This window comes from Mixophyes fleayi, chromosome 5 (assembly GCF_038048845.1).
Source record: "Mixophyes fleayi isolate aMixFle1 chromosome 5, aMixFle1.hap1, whole genome shotgun sequence".
Classification (NCBI taxonomy): Eukaryota; Metazoa; Chordata; class Amphibia; order Anura; family Limnodynastidae; genus Mixophyes; species Mixophyes fleayi.
Genome location: NC_134406.1, coordinates 6883006 through 6900900, shown reverse-complemented (window position 1 = coordinate 6900900; position 17895 = coordinate 6883006). Strand labels below are relative to the sequence as shown.

Here is a 17895-nt window from a genome sequence, read left to right as displayed (position 1 = left end):
ATAAGTACAGTATACTAGTATAAATGTGGCACATTAGCTTTTATGTACATTTGCTGTGCAACTAATTGTACATCATGGTTCTATTATCAGAATAATGAGCCGGTGTATTATTGGTCCACTAATTTCCGCAAATCTCGACAGAAACCTCTCATGTACTGGGCAATTCCACAAGAAGCCCCCTGGCGTCGTGCACACACCCATTTTCGCTGTCAATATAACGTTTTGCCCCATTGATAAATAGGTTTCTAAGAGAGGCTCTTTACACCGTCCTTCAAATGTTACAGACAGGGAGACTGGTGCTCATAGGAAAAAGATCCCCTTGCTATCATACCCAATATCCATTGATATTAGCTTTGGTTGCATGAAGAGGGGGAAAGAAGTGTACTCTGGGGATGTTTTGGTGAAGGAGGTGACATGATAGCGGGAAGGACTGGATGTGTGAAGTTAATGTCTTGGTGAACATCAGAGATTCTAGTTTCGGAAGAGCACACAACCTTTTCTCTGACAGTAAGTCAATGGGGAGAATTCCATTCAACGCAAGGCCCTTTATAAGCCTCATATGACATACAAAAGCCAAATTATGAGGTGCGAGCAAACATCAGCGATGTCTAAGGTACCGAACATCTTGTGGAGTCTCATCGATCAACAGTCCGACGGGACTTGGCCTGGGGTACAACCCTCCCCCCTCCTCAAGGTGTCATCACTGTGTTGTTCATTAGACTCAGGACTTCATAGTTAGTAAATCACCTTTACCAATATGTCTTGTGTTATTTAACACCAGCCTTCAATGCAGCAGCCCAAAAAAAGACTCAGAGGGTCGTTTCACCACAATTGCAATAAGGTAAAATTCTGCAAGAGAATCATAACCAATCAGTAACCAGCTTTCATTTGTCTAGTGCAAGCTAGACAAAAATCCAGCATCTGATTAGATGCTATGGCTTTAGTGCATATTTGTATCTTTCTGCAAGTAAACAAATTGCAACATTGATTAAAAAGATAAAAACACACCAACAGAGTTTATGCAATGAATCCCTAATCTCTTCAGGTTTTAAATGCATGAAGTAGTAATGTATTGGATTGAAAGCCAAAATCAGCACACAGAGTATATTTGGAAAAGTTTCTCATGAATTGAGTTTTATTTTTTTTAACCACAGCTTTTTATTTGGATGAAGAAAAAAAAAAAAACAATCAATCTATACGGAAGGGGCTCGAGATTTACTACGAGAGCGCGACTTCCAGCCTGCAGTATAAGGCGAGACACCGGGCGCCCTTCCGGACAGACGCAGCAATCTCAGTACAAAAGACCAAAGGCTTAGTTTGTTTACTATGGCAGGAAGACGCAAAGCACAGCAGAATTTTTCACATGCAGCAGAAAAGACGAGAGCATCATAAAATTATTTTCAAACAGCTCTTCTCTGGGGAGGCCTGAAGACACACGGAGAGAAAAAAAAAGATTTGCTTGGAAAATTACAGCCAAGAGTGATTCATGGGCCGAAAAACTAGCCCATAATTTGCACCTTGGAGTCTTGGGCCTGTGTCAGCCCATTATTCTGTAAATCCTGAGGTTTACTTACCCAGAAATAAAAATCCTTCATTTCTGAAGACTTAATTCTCTAGCTTATGACAAAAAAAATCATATCATTTGTTTTATGTACGCAGGCGGGAGAAGAGCTTATTTTTAACAAACAATAAGTCTCCCACTTGGTTTTAATTTTCATAACAGGTCCAAATATAATAACGATGCTCAGAATACCTGACCTGCACACTAAGATATGTAACACGGACTGTTTAATTCCCGTGTGGTTTGTGTTCAGTGTAGTTAAACCTTCATAGCTACATTTATTAAGCCCAGTGTATGTGTGTATGTGGCGCTGTACAACATCTTGCTGTTACACTGATCGGACCATGGAATGCACCAAAAGAATAACAACCAATCAGAAATCTGTTTACTGCACGTAGTAAATATCTCTCTGCTTAATACAGGCAGCATAATGAGCTGCTCACACAGCTAATGCAATAACTGTATCACTACCGGCACGTTTATCTGAAACCCTTCTATAATCATCCCTGATACGAAGACACAATGTATCATTGTGATTACTAGCACCGGAATATAAACAAATGGTATTTTTTAAAACAACTTTTAAATATATATTTTTTATTTTATTTTTTTAAAAAGAGCTTTTGCAGTCTCTCTCCCCTTCTTTATTCTCTACTCTTTTATATAGTCCACCTATCAGAGCCATGAGAGGAAGCCACTACTCCATCACTCCTCCATCCAGAGCCCTGTTTAAAACTTCAATAGAGATAAGAAAAAAGTTCAGGGGATGGTTTTAGATTTAGTGCAACTAATTCTTGAATCTCCTTTCTGATTTAAATAGGGGGGGGGGGGTTATTTTACTGTAAAATATATTTTTATTTCCTTTTTACTTTGTGCAATTAGTTGAAAAAATTCTCTATAAAACTACAATATTTATTAATTCTGCTCAGATATTCCTGCAATTCATAAGTATCAGCACTTTCTAACCGTGGAAGCCACCAACGCTTACTCACTCCCTTGTAATCTCTCGGCTTGTTTACTGTACCCTCCTCCTCTCTGGCCTACCTACTCCCACTGTGCCCCTCTTCAGTCTATCCCCTATGCTGCTGTCCACCTTATTTTTCTCTCCCACTGCTCTCTCTGCGGATCCTCTACGTCAGGCATTGCACAGGCTTCCTGTGGACAACAGAAACAGATTTAGACCCAACCTCACCTCCCCCTCCCACTCCTTGCAGCTCTCTCCACTCTGCCAATGACCTCTGCCTCATCACCACACTGATTACCATTTCCCACTCCTTCCTCCAGGACCCCATTCAGTGCCACCCTATATGGGGCTACCACTTTCCCTTTAGGATGTAAGGCCCCCTTCCACCATTCCATCACCCTCTGCACCTCTAGGCTGCTTCCCTCACCGTTCTCCTGAGCTGACTTCACATTGGACATTACCATCCCTCTCATTTACTGCCCCGTAATAACTTGTTACTAAGTTATCTGTGTGTATAATGTGTTATATTATACACAAATAATGCAAAGACCAGATACTACTTTTTATATGTATTTTTAGCTGAAGTACCCAGTGTTGCCCGGGCTTAAATCTTCAAGTTATTAAGATATCAATGAGCTGGGTATACCTGTCAACCTTTTAAAAACAATTAGCAGCTCTTCCAACACACCCGTGAGGTGGCTGCCAAGTGACGTTTTGGTTTTATATTAAATGTCATCCAAATTCGTCCAGCGGAAGGGACAGAACAGGCCTCCCAGGTCAAAGTTCTGCCCAGAGTATACCAAGTGGAGGTCCGACCGGGACCTCAACCCCTCTAAAACCTGGTGAGGATCTAAGTGGACCACCTCGCGTTGGTTTCATCCCAATCGGTGCAGGGGCGTTCGAATGCATAAATGGACAGTCAATGATTTTTATATATAAGATGTGTGTGTTTTGGATTGTTACTGTGTGCATTATATACAACTGTAAATTTCTTGTAAGGCGCTGCAGACCTTTGTGGTGCCTTATAAATAAAAGATAATAATAATAATAATAATAATAATAATAATAATAATAATAATAATAATAATACAAATAAGTATTAAAAGTCAATTGAATCCCGAATTCTATTGCCCATCTGTAGATTTGATTTCTAGAACTACACAAAGTCTTTCTGGCAGATGGTCCAGTGTATAAACAGAGTCTAACTACCAAACACGTACATCTCAGTCTATGGCACCGTAAGAGCAGGACACAAACATATTGTGTTATCTGTATCTTATTCTACACATGCAGAACGCACAGGACAAGCAGCTATAACGCCATACTAGAGATTAACGCTCACTTTCCTGCAGTAAATCTAGCAGACATCAAGGGATTGGATGCATTAGAAGGTACCATAACTTGCCCGGAATCTACTTTCATCATAAATCAATACCGCTCACATAACTCTTTATTATGAACTTAGTATTGCTGTCTGGTACAAACCCCCAGGGCTACAGACCTACATATAGACCAGATATAAATAAATATATAAATCTGTCAGAAGTATACCGGAGGGTGCAATACACGCTGCCCTATAAATCTCTCGGAAGAGGAGAACGTATGCACTGCAGCTCATTTATAATACGAAGGCTTTGCCTTTTACAAAACCATTAGAGGTAAAGTGTAGGGGACACAACAAGACCGGTGGGAGCGAGAAACAGAGACCTCGATATTCCCTCAAGTGAGAGAGACGCAAATCACTAAATAACGACACTGATGAGTGATAATTATGTGCCATGAGAAACCAAAATATTAAACTACTTTAAATCTGATATGAAAATCCATTGTGCAACATTTATGAACAAGTGTCCAGGCTGTGATATATTACAGAGATACTAGTTCTGTTATCAGGCATTGTGGGTGGATTCTGCAGTAGACTGGACACATTGTGACTGGATGAGATCCAGTCATCGAGCAGCAAATCACATGCATTCTCCACGGAGCCTGTAAGTACGGCCCAGAGACCACATGAGAGCACATGTGAAATGTTAAACTATCAATTTCAATAGATAATTATTGCATTCTGGTGTACAGGGGTACACACAGCAGCTGCTTATATTGGTCCTCACAAGTCAAGTCGGCACATACATGTCTCCTCTACAAAATGATACGTTTTAGTGTCTCAATTGTGTGTGCAGGTGCCTGCACAAGAGAGCGTAGGAGCGCGTGCGAGAGAGCATGTATGAGAGATTCTTCCGTGAACATGAACTTTATTGCACACATTTTTCTTTTGCCCTAACATGCGCCTAAAAAGCATTCACAAATATCCGATAATACAGCAGCAGTTTTTCTCTCTCGCATAAAGTAATTTGCCTTTTGCAATATATGGTCTTCTCTATATGAAAGGAGACACCAGGGGCAGGCAGCTGGAAACTTATTTAAAATATATATTTTGTAATATTCTTATTCCTGAATAAAACATGGCACGGACATATCTCTGATGCTTTGCCTACAATATGCGCTGTGTAACATCAAGTATTCTCATATTTACACTATTATTTTCACTGCCCCACTGGAGTTTTTAGCTACTATTTAAACCAACGCTATTATTGTTTATTAAAGGAAATAATAATTAAATAAGGAATAGTTTATGATTTTTATACAGAGCGGTTGATGTTTTTCTGCTTTAGTGAATCATACTCTAATGACCCTCTAAAGCCAACACAATTTTATTGACTTCTCCCTTTAATTGTATCTGGAACAAGAAAGCAGCCTGGCAAAATTAACCCTTCACACAAATCTTTCCTAATCACCCTAAAAAGGACGTGAGCCTGGGAAAAGAGTTGGGGTCTGTCACAAAATGGCTTTTACATCATTATTCAAGGTTTAGTCAAAATAAACATGATATACAATTTGTAGCAGTACATCAGTAGAGGCTGTAATAAGGTAGAAATAAACATGAAGTTTACGTTGTAATACTCATTAGTCTCTGGCACGGACAGACGGTGATTACGCAGAGGGTCTGTGCGTGGTTGAGGGCAGGATACAAGTTACATGATACGTCTTGGCAGAGCGTATAACGTGTTGTACATGAGTCAGTCACAATGAGTCTTCGGTACACAAATGTCACGTGTTGGATCTCTGACATAGCAGGGACATATCTACAGTGTAGATGATGGATGTGATGGAAACAGTCTTTACACTACTAAGAGATGACACACAATGTCAGTCACAGGTACTGAAAGAAGTAGTAATACATCTACTGTGTATACATTACATTTGTTCCATCACCGGGAGCTACTGATAGATCACAAACCGTTCACACAATCCGTTACTCAAATCAAACTAACATTTAGTGACCTCATAAAGCTCTGATATACTGGGCACCTGTACAAAGGAAAGTCCCGCTCTATTGTTCCAGTGGCAGGGCAATCTGAGACTTGTAGTTCCACAACAACTGGGTAGTGGAGAACCCCGACGCTTATCATCTAGACCGCGTAGAGCAGCGCTTGATGGAAACTTGGAGACAGAGGGAAGGGAGACTAGTTTGGACTATAAACTAAGAGATGGGCCCCCAGCTTGCTTAACTGATTAAAGGGGCCCCTTAGCGGCTGCATGGGCTGCTATGCTCGTAGTTACACCAGTGAACACAGAACTGAAGCCACATTAGTAAGTGTGGACTGGATTGTATCTATTTGCACAACAAAATGACACATTTTATAACACTGCAGTTACAATATTTTCAAATAGTTACTCTGCACCTTGATATGGAATAATAAGTAGGAACTGAAATTGGTACCAAAAAATAACAATGGAACATTACTAAAGCAAATAAACCAGGACATTTTTACATTAAGATGCACAAAAAGGGTCATTTAGAACCCAGGTCCACGGTAAACGTACCGCAGTGCAATCACAAGTGTTTATTTATGGCCTTTGCCATAGGACCGTGCATGAATGCGCACAGCGAAACAAAGATATAGTCAGTTTTGAATAGTAATGTATTAAAATAGAACCTGTCCAGTTTAGAATAATTCCTTATTCACATAGTTCACCGAAAATTTATAACACACAAAGCGTCTTCTCTGCCTTAAGAAAAGTCTTCATTCTAAAAAAAGGCTCTTGGTCAGAGCACACAATTTATTGCGTTTAATGAGTATCTCTTTCTCCGGTACATCAAAATTACCTTCATTATATCATTCACAATTCTTTATCCTGGAGTTAAAACCGGGGATAAAAAGTCCCACAAAAAGGATGGTCGAGGAATTAAAATGGCAAATCTGGCATAGATTTTCACTCATTAAACCTGAAAAATGTGACAACTGCGATACGGAACAGATTATTAATTTAGCAAAATGTGCTCAATACAAACCTTTTAGTCTAATGGCAGCTCTAAATTAACTGGATAATAGCAGACTTGTACATTATGTCTTATTTCATTACAATGGATCATTTTAGGTTTTGCTTTGTACATATTGACAAGGAGACCAGCCGTAATGGAAGGGGTGATACGTAAAATAGAGGTGTTGGCATCGTCTCAGTTCTCATGTGCTGGGAAATAAACATTTTTCAGCCATGAGGGTGGTATAGAAGTCATTGCCAGCTCAGCAGAACACTGAACTGCAGACACAAGTAACACAACTGACCAGTTCATTGTGTCCTGACACAGGTATATTAATCTGAAAGACATTGAGAAAAGCCACTTCCCTGGTCTACATTTATATTGTTAATCAAAGCATTATATTTGCAAGATATGATGGCATTCTACAGCGGTGGGATAAACAATGTCAAATTCAAGAGAATTAAAATCAACAAAGCTGAAAGCCAGCTGTACAATTTAGGATACCAACAAAGGGGGTGCACCAGGGGAAATCTATATGGATTACCACACAACGTTTGGTACTACAAGTACATTTTTAGGACCCATGGATACCCGGCAGCAAAAATAAGACTTAACCCTATTATACTGTATGTACATAACAGGGATATTTTTCAGACAGTCCCAACCCCATATAACATCAATCATAATTTTTGTACAAGTGACAAGTTAAAGAGTTCGCCATCTTTGCTCATATCTGAGCAGTTCTCTAAAGCTACGATACTGGAAAAAAAGTGCCTAAAAATGACTAGTGGTGTAAAACATTGTGTCATATGATGAACATAGTACCTGGCTCCTTTAAAAAAAACATGCTGGCTACAAGATATGGCTGACTGGCCACTGAATTTTACATTATTTTGCCTACCCTTGATTATCAGTGCTAACACAACAGGAGTTGGTCTTTGAGATGGTCATAGTATTGGGATAGGAAATGGCTTGAGGCTAGTGGTCAGGGCACCGGTAGCATATACACAATGGAAGCAGCCATGTTGTGGGCTTATCCAATATTAAATCTATCAGTTCACTAGGAGCTAATGACACCACTGAGGCGCTATGTGAATGGATCGGCTGCATTCTTATGAATATTGTATCTGAAAGTAACTGAACAAATATTCCAATACTTCCAAATAATAAACACGTTTTCATCATGTGGTTCATTGATTTAATGGAATAGGTCAACAGACCTAACATTAGATTATATTCCATTCAACCTTCTACATATACTTTGGAAAGTAAGATTTTACATTTTCAAAAAGGTAAAAACTTGCAGCGATAGTCGTCTACTGGTTATTACTCTTATTCCTGTTATTGAACAATTCCTGTACACAGCTGTGTAAAAAGATGAAAGGCATAGCAATCTACATAAAAAGGAGAAAAGACCCTGACCACCAAAGCTTATAATAAAGGCACACAGAGTAATGGCTGGGGGGGAGAAAGGTTGAGCCGGCCACACAGATAGCTTCAGATATTAGTTACAGTCTCTAGAGAAGAGAGCACACAGGTGAGTCAGACAATGAAACGGCTTTGGGGGAAAGCTGCTATGAAAATATGGGGTCGGGAGAGATTGTCTGAAGGAAGAGAGATAGAAGAAAGGATCATGGCAACGACTTCCAGAAGTGAGACATAGGTGCATGAAATAAGGAGGATTAACGTAATAGACTGTGGGGGGGTTGGAAAGGGCATTTGAGTTAGGTATACAGTAAGAGTAGTAGCAAATGGCTGTGTATATCAGAATTAAGATGTAACATTTTAATCCGGGGATACAGTGAGCCAGATCAATGATCTTCAATGATTATAATTCCAATTTCTGATATTAAAAACAGAGATCTGATGTCAAATATTCCAGTGGTCTGTATAGATCTAACAGATCAGCATATATCTTACTGAGCATGATGAGCTAATGCAAAGCAGAAGGATAGATACACCCAATACGGTACACGAGGATGATGTGAGCGAGTTGGTGATCATGAATAACCATCATGTGTGCGGAGGAGGTTAGTAGCGAGCACTGGAAGATGAGTGAGCGTCTGTCCTGCTGCTCTCCTGCAGGGACCGACGCTCACAGCGTCAGCTAAAGGCAAGCAAGCTCACCTGCGTTTTACAGCTCTTAACAGAATTTATTTCCCTGTTAACATTGCTGTTCATGACGCCTTTAATTGCAATTAAAATTTTAATATGAAATGAGTGCAGTGACACTGTTGTAAATAATAAATTCCAGAATTATATCAGCAATATGTTCTACTGCTATGAAAAATGTACTATACTTTCATTTATCGAACAATAAATAAAAGACGCAACATGTAAATCAAAACATGCTGTTGACAGAATTGAGTAAAAGCAGGAAAACAGGGATACGTGTGTAAGACATGAATATGATGAAGGTGTTGACTTGGTTGAAAGGCGAGGGGAAATGAAAGCATTAAAAAAGACCCAGATAGATTTATGCCAGGCGAAGGCTGGGTAAACAATGGATGGGGGCGAGTTTACAGCTGCTGAGCAGGGGAGTGGCATGGGGGGAGAGTTTATAGATACTGAGCAGGGAGTGGCATGGGGGGAGAGTTTATAGATACTGAGCAGGGAGTGGCATGGGGGGAGAGTTTATAGATACTGAGCAGGCAGTGGCATGGGGGGGGGAGAGTTTATAGATGCTGAGCAGGGAGTGGCATGGGGGGAGAGTTTATAGATACTGAGCAGGGAGTGGCATGGGGGGAGAGTTTATAGATACTGAGCAGGCAGTGGCATGGGGGGGAGAGTTCAGAGATGCTGAGCAGGGAGTGGCATGGGGGGGAGAGTTTATAGATACTGAGCAGGGAGTGGCATGGGGGGAGAGTTTATAGATACTGAGCAGGGAGTGGCATGGGGGGAGAGTTTATAGATACTGAGCAGGGAGTGGCATGGGGGGAGAGTTTATAGATACTGAGCAGGCAGTGGCATGGGGGGGAGAGTTTATAGATGCTGAGCAGGGAGTGGCATGGGGAGAGAGTTTATAGATACTGAGCAGGGAGTGGCATGGGGGGAGAGTTTATAGATACTGAGCAGGGGAGTGGCATGGGGGGAGAGTTTATAGATACTGAGCAGGGGAGTGGCATGGGGGGGAGAGTTTATAGATACTGAGCAGGGAGTGGCATGGGGGGGAGAGTTTATAGATACTGAGCAGGGAGTGGCATGGGGGGGAGAGTTTATAGATACTGAGCAGGGAGTGGCATGGGGGGAGAGTTTATAGATGCTGAGCAGGGAGTGGCATGGGGGGAGAGTTTATAGATGCTGAGCAGGGAGTGGCATGGGGAGAGAGTTTATAGATGCTGAGCAGGGGAGTGGCATGGGGGGAGAGTTTATAGATACTGAGCAGGGGAGTGGCATGGGGGGGAGAGTTTATAGATACTGAGCAGGGAGTGGCATGGGGGGGAGAGTTTATAGATACTGAGCAGGGAGTGGCATGGGGGGGAGAGTTTATAGATACTGAGCAGGCAGTGGCATGGGGGGGAGAGTTTATAGATGCTGAGCAGGGAGTGGCATGGGGGGAGAGTTTATAGATGCTGAGCAGGGGAGTGGCATGGGGGGAGAGTTTATAGATACTGAGCAGGGGAGTGGCATGGGGGAGAGTTTATAGATGCTGAGCAGGGGAGTGGCATGGGGGAGAGTTTATAGATACTGAGCAGGGAGTGGCATGGGGGGGAGAGTTTATAGATGCTGAGCAGGGAGTGGCATGGGGGGGGAGAGTTTATAGATGCTGAGCAGGGAGTGGCATGGGGGGCGAGTTTATAGATGCTGAGCAGGGAGTGGCATGGGGGGCGAGTTTATAGATGCTGAGCAGGGAGTGGCATGGGGGGCGAGTTTATAGATGCTGAGCAGGGAGTGGCATGGGGGGTGGGTTTACAGCTGCTGAGCAGGGAGTGGCATAGGGGGCGAGTTTATAGATGCTGAGCAGGGAGTGGCATGGGGGGCGAGTTTATAGATGCTGAGCAGGGAGTGGCATGGGGGGGCGGGTTTACAGCTGCTGAGCAGGGAGTGGCATGGGGGGCGAGTTTATAGATACTGAGCAGGGAGTGGCATGGGGGGGAGAGTTTATAGATACTGAGCAGGGAGTGGCATGGGGGGGCGAGTTTATAGATGCTGAGCAGGGAGTGGCATGGGGAGAGTTTATAGATGCTGAGCAGGGAGTGGCATGGGGAGAGTTTATAGATGCTGAGCAGGGAGTGGCATGGGGAGAGTTTATAGATACTGAGCAGGGGAGTGGCATGGGGGGGAGAGTTTATAGATACTGAGCAGGGAGTGGCATGGGGAGAGTTTATAGATGCTGAGCAGGGGAGTGGCATGGGGGGGAGAGTTTATAGATGCTGAGGAGGGAGTGGCATGGGGGGGAGAGTTTATAGATGCTGAGCAGGGGAGTGGCATGGGGGGACAGTTTATAGATACTGAGCAGGGAGTGGCATGGGGGGAGAGTTTATAGATGCTGAGCAGGGGAGTGGCATGGGGGGGAGAGTTTATAGATGCTGAGCAGGGGAGTGGCATGGGGGGACAGTTTATAGATACTGAGCAGGGAGTGGCATGGGGGGGAGAGTTTATAGATGCTGAGCAGGGGAGTGGCATGGGGGGACAGTTTATAGATGCTGAGCAGGGGAGTGGCATGGGGGGAGAGTTTATAGATACTGAGCAGGGGAGTGGCATGGGGGGACAGTTTATAGATACTCAGCAGGGAGTGGCATGGGGGGAGAGTTTATAGATGCTGAGCAGGGGAGTGGCATGGGGGGACAGTTTATAGATACTGAGCAGGGAGTGGCATGGGGGGGAGAGTTTATAGATGCTGAGCAGGGAGTGGCATGGGGGGAGAGTTTATAGATGCTGAGCAGGGGAGTGGCATGGGGGGGAGAGTTTATAGATGCTGAGCAGGGAGTGGCATGGGGGGGAGAGTTTATAGATGCTGAGCAGGGGAGTGGCATGGGGGAGAGTTTATAGATACTGAGCAGGGAGTGGCATGGGGGGGAGAGTTTATAGATGCTGAGCAGGGAGTGGCATGGGGGGGAGAGTTTATAGATGCTGAGCAGGGAGTGGCATGGGGGGGAGAGTTTATAGATGCTGAGCAGGGGAGTGGCATGGGGGGAGAGTTTATAGATACTGAGCAGGGGAGTGGCATGGGGGGGGAGAGTTTATAGATGCTGAGCAGGGGAGTGGCATGGGGGGAGAGTTTATAGATACTGAGCAGGGAGTGGCATGGGGGGGGAGAGTTTATAGATGCTGAGCAGGGGAGTGGCATGGGGGGAGAGTTTATAGATACTGAGCAGGGGAGTGGCATGGGGGGAGAGTTTATAGATACTGAGCAGGGAGTGGCATGGGGGGAGAGTTTATAGATGCTGAGCAGGGAGTGGCATGGGGGGAGAGTTTATAGATGCTGAGCAGGGAGTGGCATGGGGAGAGTTTATAGATGCTGAGCAGGGAGTGGCATGGGGGGAGAGTTTATAGATGCTGAGCAGGGAGTGGCATGGGGAGAGTTTATAGATGCTGAGCAGGGGAGTGGCATGGGGGGAGAGTTTATAGATGCTGAGCAGGGGAGTGGCATGGGGGGAGAGTTTATAGATGCTGAGCAGGGGAGTGGCATGGGGGGAGAGTTTATAGATGCTGAGCAGGGGAGTGGCATGGGGGGAGAGTTTATAGATGCTGAGCAGGGGAGTGACTAGGAGGGAATATTTACATAATTAACAAACATACAAAATGTGAAGCTTATGCTTCAGCTAAAGATGTACAAAGAGCTAGAGAAACGCTATAACTACAGCATGTTTTTCTTAAAGAATTACAAGATAAAGGCAAGATAACATGATAAACTGTATCTGTTTAGAATAATCCATAAAGCATACACAAGCTAAATAATTCAATTACAAGAAAGTCATAAGTTACATATTTTCTATTCAGTGTCCTCCACAGAAAATTTTGGCAGCCGGGTGGCATTAAGAAGTAGCCGGGTGGGGGCAGTGTAATACTTTGCAGTAATAGTGAAAATGTTGGAGGTTATTGCCCACACCTGCCAGGACTGGTCAGACTGGTGGTCAGTGGTCTAACACACACTGCTGGCTGATATAAGAGGAGAAACAATGGTTTATCCTATTATAATAGGACTTTGCTGGGCTCAATGAGCCGGATTGCAAGTAAAACCAGCTGGGTGGGGCACCCAGTAAATAGGTGCTGGGGAGAACACTGCTATTACTTACAGATAACATACATTTCTTGTTCACCCAAATGGATAACGCATGATGCAGTTAACACATGCTTCATGTGCTTTTACCAATCTATTGCACAATAGCTAGCATAAGAAAAAGGGGAGGCCACTCACAAATTTTAAATGGGACAGTAACATTTTACAACACTTTTTGTCCAATTTTATTTTCTGCATTAACCTGTAAAAAATCCATATTTTCCTTTCCATATCTTACATGATTATTAAAAGTTACAGCTAAAGTAAGTTGCCTTATATAAAGAGTGATCGATAACATCTACAAATATATTTGCCATTACATTTGCTATGCAGTTGAGAGCATATTGCTGTGTAACCTGTCAATTTTGATTTCAGGTGGATATAAGAGACTGACTGCAGAATCCTTCAGGTACTAACAGGAACTCTGCTGTGTGTAGGACAATATCTCTACCTCTCCAGCACAACTTTATTTCAAAATATATTTGCTTCTGATCTGTTCCTAAAAACATTAGATATATTTGTAAATGTTATTAATAGTTCTATTACATAAGCCAACTTTTTATTTAGGTTTATAAAAGTTGAGAGGCGTTTGACAGGGAGGTTTATCAATAGAAGGTATCTGGTGAGAGAGTGGTCTTAGGTCCTCATGCCCTACAAGGCTATGTGAGAGGGGGCTTTAGAAGGTCAGGGTGAGAACAGACATGGAGGCAGGTGACAGATTATAGATATAAGGCTCCTTCCTTTACAACAGTCAGCATGTATAGTGTCCAAGTGCTTTGTAGTCCAAGAGAAGAAACAAAATAATCCTACACATGTGGTGGGCAACATGTGTTTCTCAGGGGTCTAAATAGGCGGCACCTTGTATAAAACATTTACAATAGGTCGACATAACTGCTAGACAAGCTGAGGAGAAGACATCACCATCCAATCATTGCAGTAACTGTACCGATAGACTGTGTGACTGTACTATGCAGCAGAATCATTCTGTAAAATATTAAAGAAGGGAGTTTACTCCAATCACCAGGACGGACAGTTTCCAAACACTGCTATAACACTGCAAATGGCAGGTGTACACACAGACACAATAACCATACAGTGACAGGATACAGACCAGGCCTGGCCAACCTGTGACTCTCTAGGGTGTTGTTAAACTACAAGCCCGAGCATGGTTTGCCAGTAGACGGCCAGGCGTTAGCTGGCATGGCGTTCTGGGACCTGTAGTATCACAACACCTAGAGAGCCGCAGGTTGGTCAGGCCCGATATAGACAGTCAGTAGAGATGTGGATCACACTGGAGGTCATACCTAAAGGCTGATACCCTTGTGAAGACGGCCCGCCAAAAGGATTTCTGCTTCCAAATCCACTTCCATCAACAGAGCCATACGACATGTTTGTAATTCAAATTCAGACTTACTGGAGACACTGGACAGCTGAGAAATAAGAAAAGTAAAGTCTGTTAATGACATATTGCGAATATGATATGTATCCTAATTACAAGACAGGAATATATTTTTAGAAGTTAAATTAGTTTTAATGTAAAACTCATGAAATGCAGGTTATGTACAGCTGAGGAGAGACAGTCATCCAATTATCAGCAGCTGCTCACATTATGTAAGAAGTGTTACAGCAAAATGTTCTCACAGTACTCCAGAACTTATCTTAGCAGGGACCCCAAGTGGTAGCGCGCCGCGAGCCCAAGTGGCAGTGCGCGGCGGCGGCGGTGCGGGGACCCCAAGTGGTAGCGCGCCGCGAGCCCAAGTGGCAGTGCGCGGTGCGGGGACCCTAAGTGGCAGTGCGCGGCGGCGGTGCAGGGACCCCAAGTGGCAGCTCATTAGCTAGAGACCAACTTAGAACCCCAACCACCGAGTCACATCCCTAAATGGTGGAGTGACAAACATTAGATGTCCGGGGGACTTAAAGTCGGGTTCTGGTGTCCGGAGCTAGGGTCATGGAGGAAAAGTGACACACTGGTGCTGACACGCAACCCAAGAATACAAAGCCCCAAATGGAGAAAGTAAACATTGCTGTTCAATAAGAATCGCTGGCGCTAGAGGTGGTTTTGAGGTGCTGGTAATATGGTGTCTCTGCAGAAGTAATGTGAGTAGGGGAGACAGTACCTGCTATACTATGTAGGCAATAGCGCTGGTCTAATATGGAGAGTAGCTGGCTAGCTGGGTGTACTATACAGGTCATTTGGGCAGAATAACACTTTCTTACTTCTCACCTGGTTCTCATCTCCGAAAAAGACTTTAAGTATGGCTCAGAGTAAGGTCTTGGACATAAACAAGTTTATCTTTAATTTCAGGCAATTTATGTAAAGCTGGATATTAATCCTACATCTCCTCAGACTGTATGACAGCATAAACTAGCTCAGAATACCCATATTAATGTAACCTGGCTAAGTGTATGTTATATGAAGGTAGTTATATCTACCGCAGAAAGCGCCAGGATCTATAGCAGGAATAGGCCACACCATGCGGCCTGTCGATGCCTGGTGAGATTAATCTGTAAAATCTTTCTCCCATTAAATGTAGTTTTAACTTATTATTGATATTAAAAGGTAATATGCGTCCCTATCAGGCTGCTCATCACTGTTCTATAGTGTCCACCATTAAGTGGAATAAAGATATTTGACACAACAGACTAATAAAATCCTATAGATCAGGTATTAATAAAGTACATTAATTACTACTTCATTAGAAGCACCTACCTGTGTATTCATTTTTGCTGGCCAGTTTCATCAAAGATAACACAGATGGGATGAAATGGTCAAAACCTAATTAAAAGGCAGACTATAAGCTCACCCTGGGCGGCAATGTGAGAATACATCGTATAAAGCGCGCAGTATTACCCACAGTCCAGTTGCCTCTTCTTTATGTTTAAAAGAAAATTAAGAGCATCTTGGGAAACCAGCCAATAAAGAGAGACATTTATTGAGTAGCGGGAGCAGCTGATTGATGAGCTATGAGACACCACACCTATGGCCAGATTACACCTCCCGTCCACATAAAACCGTAACATTCAATAGTGAATATTAAGTATAGACCTCTGGGAATTTCTGCAAGAAAGAAGAGACGAGTGCTCTCAATAATGAAGAAGCAGGACCACTTTTATTGTTCAGGGTGGAAATCAGAAAAGAGATGTCAACATGTCAGGAAGAGAGAACGCACATTGGAACAGAGAACTTACAATCTGCACAGGTAATGACAGCTGTGGAAGTAACAAAGTAAATGGTTTCTTATAGAGATAACGTGTTTGCAGCACTGATGCACTTTCACAAAGAGGCACAAACGCACCACAAATCAACCAACTTGTTTCATGTCTACTCTACCAGCCTAAATTGGTTCAAGGCACCTCCGGGCTCCATCCAAACGGCTCACAGCATCCACCCAACCATACTCACAATAACAAAGTACTTTGAAAATAATGCAGGTTGTCTGCATATACTCTGCTATGTGCTGTAGTAAAGGTCATGGGTATTAAAATCTGATATTTAAATCCACGGATTACAGATTTTTTTTTTCTTCAGCGATATCCACACACTGTCAAAATGTAAAAGCAGCACTAGAGCTTAGACCGCATGCCTCCAAGACTGCTTAATAAATACGGGTCCTGGGCACTTGTCGAATCTGGGCCGGTGTACAGCACTGACTACATCTCTAGCAGAGAGTATGTCGCCAGCCATCATGCACAGCCAACAGCAAATACACAAAGTGCTTGTTAGCAATACACATATTATTTACCCGCATTCATAACAACATTTCGCTGTGTATCACTACTTACGCATTCAGCGGAATAACAGCATTATTGATGTCACAAAACCAAAAAATTGGATTTAAAAACAATTGAACGGAACCTGGCCCTTTAAGATCAAGTGCAAAGGTACAGATCGGTGTCTTCATCTATCGCGAGAGAAAAAGCTTAGTCTGAAAACTTTAAAGCCAAAGAATACAATGTAAACATTAAATCCCACAGACATTTACCTTTACACAATAACAAGCATGTTGATGAAAGTTTGGCTGCAAATAATTTATACATATAAAGAGTCTAATTCACATTCTATTAGGATTGTATTTCTAAAACAAAAAGCAAAAATAACATTTCTGGCTACTGGGACAGAGCTAAATAATTAGTGCTTAGTGACTCAGTACCGGGAAGCGTTCCGCCGCCTTCTTATTCCTGAACGCTAGTCAGGGTTCTGCTGGTAACGACATCAGGAGAGAAGTGGGCATTAAATGATGGAAATCATAGCTGCAATTAGGGGTTTTGTGGAACAGTGATTACGCTTGTGCCCATATGTACACTGGTAGCAAAACAATGCAATAAAATTAACTGATCAGAGATTTGTGATCCCCCCCAATGTCAGCTGTATTCCATATGGGGAAACACTCAGCTGGTATTCTAACAGTATAAAATAGAAAGAAGGGTCCTAACTATGTAGCTATAGTACGTCAGGACTTTAACAATTCAAAGTACAGGTAGTAATAAAGCTGTACACATACATAATCGTGGTCGTTTTATGTCTGCAGTTTAATAAACACTGTGAGCACCAGAGGGGTTTGTCAATTAATGTCTTATAAAAGAAAACTATGCTCTGCATATTGAAATCAATCGGTAGAAAAAAAAAAAAAGAGAGTTACACAAATCCTCCTTCCTCACACATGTAACTAGAACCATATTGTATAGTTTCTGCTATGACAGCACAGGAATTTCTAAGAATAGCATCACATTTTTATTTATCGTGCTATAGCAACGCAGTTAATGGGAGTAAGGTAAAAGCACTAGTTTTGGGAATGAATATCAACATCTATAGGAGCTACACT

At 42.7% G+C, this 17895-nt stretch overlaps 1 protein-coding gene across 3 annotated transcripts in view; it reads right to left on the bottom strand.

The window, feature by feature from the left end:
* Window positions 1-17895, bottom strand: part of TSNARE1 (t-SNARE domain containing 1) — a 235091-nt gene that overhangs the window by 174882 nt on the left and 42314 nt on the right. For all 3 annotated transcript variants that reach the window (XM_075211650.1, XM_075211652.1, XM_075211653.1), the window contains exon 3: window positions 14377-14502. In XM_075211650.1, coding sequence (XP_075067751.1) covers window positions 14377-14461 — 85 coding nt within the window. In that variant the 5' untranslated portion in view covers window positions 14462-14502. The remainder of the gene's footprint in view (window positions 1-14376; window positions 14503-17895) is intronic.